General features: G+C 40.5%; 1 protein-coding gene across 4 annotated transcripts in view; it reads right to left on the bottom strand.

The window, feature by feature from the left end:
• Positions 1–11,197, bottom strand: part of CPSF6 (cleavage and polyadenylation specific factor 6) — a 58,391-nt gene extending 47,194 nt beyond the window's left edge. For 2 of the 4 annotated variants that reach the window (XM_070755688.1, XM_070755687.1), the window contains exon 1: positions 10,983–11,147. In XM_070755688.1, coding sequence (XP_070611789.1) covers positions 10,983–11,042 — 60 coding nt within the window. In that variant the 5' untranslated portion in view covers positions 11,043–11,147. Of the gene's footprint in view, positions 1–10,982 lie in introns of all 4 variants that reach the window. The other 2 variants (XM_070755685.1, XM_070755686.1) reach the window with 2 other exon arrangements.
• Positions 11,198–12,933: the final 1,736 nt, after the last annotated feature.

Raw genomic sequence — 12,933 nt, 5'->3', positions numbered from 1 at the left:
GAATTGATTGAACTGATTGGACTGTTTGAATTGACTGAAAACACATTGGATAATACAGTGTTCCCATGACTTTCGCGGGGGATACATTCCAAGACCACCCGCGAAAGTCAAATTTGCTTCTTCCTTCCCTCCCTACCCCTCCCTCCTCATATTTCTGGTTTTACTTACCCCCCAGAACCCACAGGGGCAATGAGGTAGCAAGCTGGAGTCTTTGCTGTGCTTGCTGCCGGTGTCTCCCATGGCGGCAGCCTCAGCTTGGGAATTCTGCAGCTGACGGCCCTGTGCTCGGAGCGCCTTCACCAACTGCTGCGCCCTCCAAAAGGCAGGAAATTAGGGTGGGGACTGATGGAGCCAAGCCCCATCCCGCTGGATAATCGAAGCTGCCCCGTGGGCTCCTCTGCTGGCTGGATGTTTTGAGAAGACACCCACCCGCTCCTCGAAAGCTTCTGCCATGCGCTCCGCCTCAACTGCCCGGTGGCAGGCATTCTGGGCAGTCCTCCCGGGGTCCCTGCCGACACTGCTCCAGCAGCAGTGGCAGCTGTCTCCAAGGCTGCCCAGTAGTCGTCGGCTGGAAGCTGGCAGCTCAGCCCTGGGGATGAGTGGGGCGCGTGGCATCCAGCCGGCGGAGGAGCCCGCGGGGCAGCTTCGATCATCTGGTGGGACAGGGCTTGGCTCCATCAGCCCCCGTCCTAATTTCCTATCTTTGGGGCGGCTTTGGGAGAGCACAGCAGTCGGTGAAGGCGCTCTGAGCAGAGGGCTGTCAGCTGCAGAATTCCCGAGCTGAGGCCACTGCCATGGGAGACGCCGGCAGCAAACGCGACAAAGCCCTCAGCTTGCCGCCCCATTGCTCCAGCTTCAAGTGGAACGTACCAACACTCCAAGAATTAAAGGGGAGGGATCGGGAGGTTGGGGCGGAAGCGGAGGTTTTATTTAAAGAAGCAGGACGGCTTCTTTAAATAAATTTTTAAAATTTATTTCAAAAAATTTATTTTATTTGTTTATTTATTGAAAACCCATGGTATAGACTTTTCGTGAAAGTCGGACCCGCAAAAGTCAAGGGTCCACTGTAATTTTAAATTAGACATTTTTAAGAAAATCCAGAAGATAAAAAAAGATAATAGCACTACAAAGAAGAGGAAGAGGATTGAGTTTTTTCTCACAAAGTTATAAATTATAAAAGGAAATGACTATGCATAATGAATTGGAATTATTAATGATTTAATTTTATTGGAGTTTATTATTGAAAAATATATACATCATATATATATATATATATGTATATATATATATATATATATATATATATATATATATATATATATTTGTTTTCGTAAATTTTCACGGGTATATGTATGTAGATTGTTCTGAGTTCGGGTTTTGCCCTGTGTAATGTTTTGCATGTCTATGCGACGTTTCGGTGAAATCACATTCACCATCATCAGGCTGGAGTTCCAATCTTTGTGTTTTTGCAAATGAATATTAGCAACTGACATTTCTTCTTAGCATGTAGTGTGGGGGTGGAGATTTGCTTTGAATGTAGCAAATAGATTGGGTGACTATGCTTCCGTGATCTGATTGGTTGGTGTAATCATGGTTATAGAAGGAATGGCATGAAGATTATGAAGTGTTTTGTTTAAGTCTGATTTCCAAATATAAAATTCTAAAATCATAATAATTAAAGGATTGACATATTGATTATAATGAAGTGTTTATTTTGTTTAAGGCTGGTTTCCAAATCTCTGGCAGGCGCGAGGTATCATCCCTTTTATTTAAACAAAAAGATCTTTTTTCAATTTCGATAGCTTCTAGAGAGATTCTTTTATATAAAAGAATCTCTCTAGAAGCTATCGAAATTGAAAAAAGATCTTTTTGTTTAAATAAAAGGGATGATACCTCGCGCCTGCCAGAGATTTGGAAACCAGCCTTAAACAAAATAAACACTTCATTATAATCAATATGTCAATCCTTTAATTATTATGATTTTAGAATTTTATATTTGGAAATCAGACTTAAACAAAACACTTCATAATCTTCATGCCATTCCTTCTATAACCATGATTACACCAACCAATCAGATCACGGAAGCATAGTCACCCAATCTATTTGCTACATTCAAAGCAAATCTCCACCCCCACACTACATGCTAAGAAGAAATGTCAGTTGCTAATATTCATTTGCAAAAACACAAAGATTGGAACTCCAGCCTGATGATGGTGAATGTGATTTCACCGAAACGTCGCATAGACATGCAAAACATTACACAGGGCAAAACCCGAACTCAGAACAATCTACATATATATATATATATATATATATATATATATATATATATATATAGAGAGAGAGAGAGAGAGAGAGAGAGAGATAAAGAGAGATAAAAAATGTTAAAATGGAAGAACTGAATAAGAGAAAATTTAAATGGTTATGAATGAGAAAATCGAAAACAGTTATGACTATTATGATTATTATGGATGAGATAATTGAAAATGGCTATGATTATTTCGGGATGAAATAAATTTGGAAATTTCTTCTGTTAAGGGCAACTACAATAAAATGAGGGGTTTTTTTAAATAAAAAAAGCAGGAATGAGTTAAGCAAGAATGCAAGAAACAGACTGAAGGACCATAGTTCTGAAAAACAGCAAATAGCCAAATTGGTCGTCTCCATCCATGATTAAATCAAGGTAAACAGAGCTTTACTAAGGTCCAACCTAGTATTCACTAACAGCAACCAGAAACCAGAGCAACTGGATATCCATTGACAGGACATCAGGGCTATGATCAAGGTGCTGAAACATAGAACCACTTTAAGACAATAGTTCCTTGTCCCCAAGAATGGACTGCTCATTGTCTCTAAACATATCCCCATCACCCAGAAGAGGGTTCTCATAACACCCCTCTTCCCCCAGATCTGGTTCTGCTTCTTACCCAGAGGGATTTTTAAAAAGGTGGTCACTTCATTTTAATGGGACACCCCCCAGACCAACTGTCAAGCGCCTTACCGTTAACAAGAACAATAGCATTTCTTCCTCCTTGGAACCACAGGAAGGAAGGATTAAAACACTAATACAGTGATACCTCGATTATCGCGAGGGTTACGTTCCAAGACCTCTCGCGATAATCGATTTTCCGCAGTATAGTGGTGCGGAAGTAAAAACACCATCTGCGCATGCGCGCCTTTTTCCATGGCCGCGCATGCGCAGATGGTGGAGCCGGGGAGCGATGAAAGTGCGGAAGCCGACAAAGATTGCTTTGAATGTCGGCTGCCCCCGCCCCCCCAGTGCGTCCGGCGCCCTCGCCGCTACCGCCCGCCCGCTGCTCGCCCGCCCGATCCACCCCTCTCACCAGCTTTCGGACACGGGTCCTCCTGCAGCAGCGCTGCCGAGCAGATCAGCTGCTGGGCGGCCGAAGAAACCTTCCCTGGGTCTTCCCCGCCGCCCACGCAAAGGGGAAACCCCGATCTTCGGCTCCTCGCTGCTGCCCGCCCGCCGCTCGCCCGCCCGCCACTCGAGAGCAAGAGGGGGAGAGATAGAGAAAGAGAGAGAAGGAAAGAAAGAGATGAGAGAGGGAGGAAGAGAGTGTGAGAGAGGAAGAAGCAAGATATAGAAAGAGAGAGAGAAAGAAAGATAAGGAAGGAAGAGAGTGACGTCATCGGGTGGGAAAAACCGCGGTATAGCAAAAAAAAACGTGGAGTATTTTTTTAATTAATATTTTTTGAAAAACCGTGGTATAGCGTTTCGCAATAATCGAGATCGCGAAAATCGAGGGATCACTGTACTGGTAACATACTTGCCAGATGAAGGTACTCATTATGTTACTCTTTGGCCTTACGACAATGTTTCTTCTCCCAAAGTGACAGAAACAAAGAGTGAGCAGTCAAGTTGTCAGACTTCCCAACCTGGTAAACTACACCCAATATGTCTCGGAAGACTCATAGACGTGGTTCAATGAGATTAGAAATTAAGACATTATGCAATAGTTGATTGCCTACTATGTACAAAATAGTTGATTGCCTACTATGTACAAAATTGGAAATCACCTTTATATTTCATGGGTTAAATGAGGTTTCCTCCCACCCTTCTAAATTAAGAAACTAATATATTAGTATAACACCTAATTGCTATGAATCTAAATAGATATCCTATATTTTTAGATAAAGGCCATCTCATGGCCAGGTAACTACTACTTCCTGCATCTGTTCCTCAATTCTTCCATATCTAGCCTCCAAGAAAATCAATTATTTAATTTTATTATACAATACAAGAAAGCCAGCGTGGATAGTAGTTAAAATGCTAAAGAAGACAACCCAAATTCTAATCCTTTCCTCTAGAAATGGAAGTAAATTGGTTAATTGGGGGACACTCATGTTATCTCAGCCCATATTGGGGAGTCAAAAAACTACCAGCTCATATTGGGTAAGCATGGTCCATGACCTTCAATGAAGAGGCTTTTATTATACAGTGGATTGATCTGAACTGATAATACTAAAGACATACTATCTACTCAAAGATGACAAAAACTGATTTCACAAAACAGTAATGGGCAAGCACATTAGACATCCCACTTCAAACTGTTTAAAATCTAGCAATCTAGCAAAATGGCAATATAGTTATGAACAATTTCCTAATAACATTCAGCAAATTTCTCAGAGAAGGGGAAATCAATCTTCAAAATCAAAATGATTCAGATTTGATGGCAACTAGCAAATGCAGCAAATAAGCTTTCTTGGCAGACCAATGTGATAAATATAACCAGATGTTCTATACTGAGCATAATAACTTTTGTAGTAATTTTTCATTTACATTTTCTTTCACTGATTTTAAATATACTGCTCAAGAAAATAAAGGGAATACTCAAATAACACATCCTAGATGTGAATGAATGAAATATTCTCATTGAATTAACTATTCCATTTGCACAACAGAATGTGAAATTGATTGTCAAATCAGTGTTGCTTCCTAAGTGGATAGTTTGATTTCACAGAAGTCTGATTTAGTTGAAGTTATATTCTGTTTTTTTAAGTGTTCCCTTTATTTTTTTTATTTTTTTTGAGCAGTTTATATGAGATGGTAAATTTACTAAACACATAGAAAGCAAAAAGCTAAGTAGGACAGAAACTTATTAATACTTCAATGAAACCCACAAAAAAAGAGAACACTTCAGGGTTCTAGACTAGACAACAAAGTTGAGAATATTTTGTGGAAGAAGTCAAGACAAAGCTATTTCTATACTGCTCCCAAGAAAATTATATTAAATCACCAGTTGTGCTCAACTTAAGGATTTAAGTTTTAATTGCATTTTAAAAAATTAATACAAGGACAGTTTTTGTCAAAGTTTTATCCACTTTTGCAGCAAAACCCCACGTGTGCTTTTCAAAAATAGGGAAACCCACATCCTGGAAAAATTGCATTATCCTTGCTTAGCATAATATTAAAGTCAGCCATCCCTTCTAATTCAATTTGGCAAAAACAACCAGTACTTGCAAAAACAAAAAAAGTACAATACTACTCAATTTGAAAAAAATGAAAGAATGTATCCAGAAGCTATGTATTCTTTAAAAATGTATTATTGTTTACTGAAACAAGGAATTTACAGCATTTCTCAAAACACCGTTGGCACTACAGGTGTAAACTACCAGGAGACAGAATTTTAAAAGTTGCAGAAGTAGTCCTTAACTTAAGACCTGTGGCTTAGCAAATATACAATGGACCTCTCCAAAAAACCTGGTTCCGAAGTTTTAACTGCTGCTCTCCAGAGTCCTGTAACCACATTTTGGCAACTGTCCTCACTGCCACTTGCAGTCCTGCAGTCACATGACCATGACTTATTTTTGCCCCAAACTGGCATTTATTTCTAGTTTTCAGCAAAAAATGCCCTATAGGGAACAATGGGTTCACTTAATAACTACAGATGTGCTAATGACCACCACAAAAAACAGTTGCAACATGTGGGTCACCTGCTTGAGATTATAACATCTTAGTAATGTAATGATCAGTCGTAAGTTGAGGATTATCTGTATGAGAAATATCTGAGAAGGTGGAGGGGGAGAGACTTTAAGACACATTCCCAAAAGTAATTTTACAAATGAAAATGCAAAATCACATAGAGAAAATAATTCTGTATTTTCCTCTTTGGTTTTAGTCAGCACTATGAAACAGGAATGATAATTGCAAGAAATGTATCTATGGTGGTCCCCAAAAAAATTCACGCCCCCATCCCACCCCCACACCTGACACAGATAATTTTTGCTCAAGAATCCAGTTACTGCAGCAAGAATAAAAATATTAGAAGAAGTAAGAGAAAAAGTAGCCCGATGAAAGGATGCCTGAGCAGGAAATGGAATTTGTCCATATCACCTCACATTAAGGCAAAAATGAAAGTAAAACACAACAAAATGTTTTAATACAAAACATACTATAAGAGCATTGAATCCTTAAAGAATATAAAATATATCCACAATCAAATCCCAGAAAGTGTTTGAAGAAATGTACAGAGATGTGACACATTTGGAGTATCTCTAAAGGCAGAGTCAAACTAACTTTTGGATGAAACAGAGCAGGAAAAACTGTCAGGTATTCAACTTCTTTTATTTTGTCCTTTAGATTTATACAAAGTGGTCAAACAGTGCTCATAAATTATCAAATCAGCCATAACTTCGGTTAAATACTGCTTCTGCAGGAAAATCTAAGTCCCAGATGAAACTTTTTAGTGGAAATAATGAACAATAATGCAAATTATCTTTTTGTTCAAGAATCATCCCGCAAATAGGAATACTGATTCCTGTGGCATGGCTCCCACTAAAAAAATCCAGAGAACAACTGAGTTAAATAGCTTGTTTTTCTGCAGAATACTTTAAAATTGCTCCAGGAAATCAAGGTTTCTCTCAATCTTATCATTCCAGGGTACAAGTGGCAGAAAAATGTGGCAGATACTCCAAGCTTTTTACTGCTGTTAGCTTCACTGCACTTTCCTCGCCAATGAGTCAATAATCACGTGAAGATGCACTTGTAGAACTACTTCTACCTGGAGTTGAAAAGCAAAGAGTAGCTATAGATGCTGGTCTTTATTAAAAGTAATATCATATAACATGTAGTTTTTTCTATGCTGGCATGCCACTCATTATATATAACTCCAGCTACAATGCTAAAACTCCAGTACTACCTATCAAACTCATTGAGGAACATTATTTTAAACTGATCTCCAATTGCAATGATGACTATATAAACATTACAATTCTTGAAACAACACATTTGGAAATCCCTGGTACAAAGGCCCAAAGTAGAGATGTCCAGTCGAGAGGAGCTAATCATTCATCCAGTATGTAAGAAACTCCATGATTATCAGCCCACTCAGTAAGTAAGATTTCAGAAAGTCTAAGGGAAACAACTGAAGAATTTACCATAATAATAATTTAATAATAATAATTTATTAGATTTGTTTGCCACCCTTCTCCGAAGACTCGGGGCGGCTCACAATAATAAAAACAATGTTACCGTGGAACAAATCTAATATTAAAAGAGAAAAAACATATAAAACCCCATCATTTAAAACCAAACAACACATACATACCAAACATAAAATATAAAAGCCTGGGGGAGGTGTCTCAGTTCCCCCATGCCTGGCGATGTAGGTGGGTCTTGAATAATTTACAAAAGACAAGGAAGGTGGGGGCAGTTCTAATCTCCGGGGGGAGTTGATTCCAGAGGGCCGGGGCCGCCACAGTGAAGGCTCTTCCCCTGGGGCCCGCCAAATGACATTGTTTAGTCGATGGGACCCAGAGAAGGCCAACTTTGTGGGACCTTATCGGTCGCTGGGATTCGTGCGGTAGCAGGCAGTTCCGGAGGTACTCTGGTCCAATGCCATGTAGGGCTTTAAAGGCCATAACCAACACTTTGAATTGTGACCGCCCTCCTCGCCACAGCCGAAAGATGGTATTCCAATGTTAGCTGTGGATCGAGGAGAACGCCCAAGTTGCGAACCCTCTCTGAGGGGGTCAATAATCCCCCCCCCCAGGGTAATGGATGGACAGATGGAATTGTCCTTGGGAGGCAATCCAAACTGATAAGACAATGGAGGCAGGGATTGCACAACTCTGTTTATCGCTTCATCTAATATTTATGATTCTGTTTAGATAAACAGGATAAAACTAGTACCATAAATGTAATCAATAAAGGAGAAGTCTATCTTTGAACATTCAATAATATATATGCAATACACCTATATCTTTTAAAATCAAACTTATAGTTCTGCCTTGCCACTTTTCTCCAAATTTCTAGGAATGGTATCATCTTTTGAAACACCTTTGCAATATTACATGCATGGACTATACATAAGTTGCTAAAGTGTAGATATTTCCTGTTATTAAAATATTCAAATTACATTTAAATATGAGAAATCGAAATACCAAAAATTTAGAGTCACACTGTTACAACAATTAAAGATTTAGAATTCATAATATATCTTCAGATATTACAATTGAGTTTGCATTTTATGGTAATAGCAATAAAATATAAAGCATGGGTCCCCAAACTTGGCAACTTTAAGACTTGTGGACTTTAACGCCCAGAATTATCAAGCCAGCTATGCTGGCTGCAAAATTCTGGGAGTCGAAGTTGATATTGCCAGGTTTGAAGACCTCTGATATAAAGCAATGGACTATGACTTAATATACAAATAAAGCCAATTATGCAAAAGCACAGAGCAAATCCTCTACAGACTACTTTTCCTTTGATTTTTTTGCCAAGTTCTACACTTAAGTACAGATATTCTTTGACTGACAACAGTTCATTTAGTGACTATTCAAACCTCAGCACTAAATAAATGACATGATTTTTCACACTAAAGACCACTGCACACAATCTTGATCATATGTTCAAAATCCAGATGCTTGGTAACTGACTCATATTTATGCTGGTTAGTGTCCCAAGGTCATGTGATTACCTTTTGTGATCTTCTGACAAGCAAAGTCAATGGGGAAACCAGATTCACTTAATAAACGTGATACTAATTTAACAATGCAATTGCACTGTTAAATACCAATTACTATATTACTAATTATTGCTAATTTAACTTAACAAATGTGGGAAGAAAGGTTGTAAAATGGGGCAAACCTCACTTAAATGTCTCGCTTAGCAGAATACATTTTGGGTTCAACTGTGCTAGTAAATCAAGGACTACCTGTAATCAGCTGGAATTTTCAGAGAATATATTCTGCAGGACTGTAAGTGCAGGAAGTCCTTGACCTACAAACATTTGTTTTGATAGTTCAAAATTACAATGGAACTAAAAACAGGACTTATGACCACTTATGACCATTGCAGCATCCCTGTGAATCACTTGATCAAAATTCAGATTCTTGGCATTTTATGATACTTACAATGTCCCAGGTTTATGCTATTAGTTTTTGCAACTTCTGACAAGCAAAGTCAATTGGGAAGTCAAAGTCTGTAAAATGGAGCAAAACTCACTTGCATAGCAATAAACATTTTGGGGTCAATTGTGATCATAAGTTAAGAACTACCTGTAGTCTCTTTGATTAGTCAATGGAAAATTAATTTGCCTTTGAAAAAAATTGAATGTACTGCTTTGAATGCTTGTTGATATAGAGAATTATAAAACTGTAATTCAGAGTATGACAAAGGAAAGATTGTTACTTAATTATTTATTTGAAAAATGTAATTTTTAAAAATTCAAGTATTGACACTTTGATGAAGCCAAATCAAGTTGGGTTGAAGATATAGATTATTTCATGCCCATATTTTTAAAATTAAGTTGCAGTGATTTTAATGAATAAATGAATAAATAAATTTTATAAATAAATAAGCAGAACACATATGCACTAAAATGCCTGCTGTTGGACATATTACGTCCGAAACTCAGACCTAAATTCTCTAGCATCTATTTTGCTAATTTCTTTCTTAATGAACAGCAACTTTAAAATATGGAAAAATGCAAAGATTTCAAAACAGATGGTTAACACAGCAAGCAGAATTATAAGTATATATTTTGGGGCAGATTAAAAAAACACATTGCTGTAAAATAAATATCCTATGATACATCTTTAAAATAAATTCTGTAGCAGAGAAGGAAAAAATAGTTGACTAAGTATGCCAAGGTAGAACAGAGCCAAATTTATCATCTTTACATCATAGTATGCGATTTAGTGATATCAGTGAGTGGGAACATAGTTATGCAATCGAACTGCCCAATTCTACCGATTTTCAAAAGTAAAAATAGTTTCACCAAACATGCAAAAATATAGCCATTTAATCTTTATGAATTAATCTGCGGAAGCAGCCGAGGTTTCTTAAAAAGTAACGGAAATGTCATTCTGGCATAATCGAGTTTATTATTAAAACTTGCACATCGAAGGTTGCCATCATTACACCCAATCGCTTTGTGAGAAGATAAAAGAGGACACCAAAGGAATTGCAAATTCTTTTTTTGGGGGGATCTGCAACAGATAGGGAGGCCGTGGGTTTTTTCCGTCTCAATAATTTGAGAGCTTCCTAGAGGGAAAAGGACGCCGTGTTTTTGTGCCGAGGGGTTTCCAGCTTCCCTTTCCCTTGAGGGAAAGAGCTGGCGGAATGGGCAATAAACACCACGGGAGAGAAGACTCCTCCTTCGGCTCATTGTCTCCCAGCGTTTAGGAGCCTCGTTAAGAAAAGGGAAGAGGCGGGGCGGAGGCGGAGGGGGGGGACGAAAGAGAAAAGGCGCATTCTAGGTACGATGCCGCGCCCCTCTCGGGCGATCCTCCGGGCACAGCCGGTGTGCAGCCACGCCAAAGGCCAGGCGGGAAAATTGCGCGGGGCCGCCGGCGAGCGCCACAGTCAACAATGGCGCCGGCTACCCCCCCTGCGCTGAGAGGCCCGCGCCAGCCAACCACGCTCTGCCCCTCGAAACCGCAGGCCTCTCTCCTCCCCACGACTGCCATTTCTGGCTTGGAACGTCCCCGTGGAAAGCCGGCCGCGCACAGTTTCCTACCTGGTTAAACTCCTCTCCGACATCGGCATAAATATCTATGTGGTCCACGCCGTCCGCCATATTCCACGGCTGCTCCTTCGCCTCCGCCAGCCCCGCCTGGCTCTACAGCTGCCGCAGCCAGCCACCGCCGGAGATGGGGGGGGAGAGTTAGCGCTGGGCGACGTCACTTCCGGGAAATAACAAGGGCACATCCGGCGGGTAGAAGTGCGGTCGCTTCAAAGGGCCGCCCGGGTGGTCACACCCACGGAGCGATGGAGGAGGGGGTTCTCCTGGTCCCGAAAGGTCCATGGAGCTTCTCGATCATCCAGGTCGAAAAGGAGCGTTTCCAAAAGGCAGGCCTTTAGAACTGGAGAAACTTCTCGGATGAGAAGCGAAACGTTTTCAAGAAAAAATAAATAAAAAAGAAAGCCCAGCTCCCTTTGGAAATGCACCCTTGGGACACTTTCCTTGTCCGGTTTTTTTCTGACCGGTTCCACGCGGAATGAGCCGACAGCAAAGCGTACGCTATATTTTTACAGTGTCAGATCAGTCTGTTGCCATTGTATTGTCAAGTCCCATTGTCTTAGATCAACGATGGCGAACCTATGGCACAGGTGGCACATGGAGCCATATCTTCTGGCACGCGAGATGTTGCTCTAGCTCTGCTCCAACATGCATGTTTGTGCTGGCCAGGTGATTTTTGGCCCGCACAGAGGCTCTGGGAGGACCAGAGAGCCTCTAGGGGGGTGTTGAAGGGTATTTTTACCCTCCCCCAGCTCCAGGGAAGCCTTTGGAACCTGGGAAGGATGAAACACGAGCCTATTGGGCCCACCAGAATTTGGGAAACAGGCCGTTTCTGGCCTTGAGAGGGCCACCAGGGGGTGGGGGAAGTTATTTGCACCACCCCAGGTATTGAATTATGGGTGTGGGCACTTGGGCTTGTGTGATAGTGTGCGCCCACACTCTTTCAGCACCCGAGGAAAAACAGGTTCACCATTATTGCCTTAGGTGATCCTTAAGTCGTGATGCAGGGCGGCTCAGAACCACAATATCATGTAACAACAGCAGAGGTTTCAAAGGTGCCTGTTTGTGCTCCCGATATATAGATGAGGAGAGCACATGGGATGAGAGTGAGTCTAGTCAGAGGTCTTCAAACTTAGCAACTTGAAAACTTGTGGACTTCAACTCCCAGAATTCTCCAGCCAAGTTTGGGGACCCCTGCTAGATAAATGTTTCTCAAACTTGGCAACTTTAAAATGTGTCAACGTCAACCTCAGAATTCCCTAGTTACCCACTTTCTGGCTGAGCAATGGCAGTTGAAGATCACACATCATAAAGTTGCTGGTCTAAATTATACAAGAAATTAAGTCAGAAGCCTTTTCAAAGCCCTTGCTATTTTCTTAGACTACAATGTACTGTATTTTCAGATTACTAGCCTCTTTTCGAAATTATGTGGCTTATTCCTAAATCTTAGGGCAAAGCATAATTTGAAACAGCAATAAAGATTTGAGATTAGATTCTTGTAATTATTCCCTTGCAAATAAACTCTTGTCCGTTTGATACCGTGCTTTTGCTGGTATTATTAGTGGATAAGTAGAAGGGGGGGGGATAGTTATAATAGGCAACATTCAAAGAAATACAGTTTGGTCTTTCTTTGAGGAATATAAGGTAGACCAGTGAAGGGCTACCAAGATTTTTACTACCACATTGTGGGCGTGGCTTATGCAGGACAGCCTGCATTTTCTTTCAACATCTTTCAGTGCAAATTGGGTGCTCTGGGGTGGAACTCCATTTTCACTACCCCACTGGGTCTGCCCCCCGCCCCCCTGGGCAGTAGCCCACACCTGGTTTAGACTCATAATAATAATAATATTATTAAATTTATATGCTGCCTGACTCCCAGTGATTCTGGGCAGTTTACAATTGTTAAAACATTTCTCCATTCTCCTTCCACTGATGTGCACATACAGAT

The sequence above is a fragment of the Erythrolamprus reginae genome, chromosome 6 (genome assembly GCF_031021105.1).
Source record: "Erythrolamprus reginae isolate rEryReg1 chromosome 6, rEryReg1.hap1, whole genome shotgun sequence".
In the NCBI taxonomy this organism is placed as follows: Eukaryota; Metazoa; Chordata; class Lepidosauria; order Squamata; family Dipsadidae; genus Erythrolamprus; species Erythrolamprus reginae.
The sequence above is the reverse complement of the archived record's forward strand: the minus strand, read 5'-3'. Positions and strand labels throughout refer to the sequence as shown.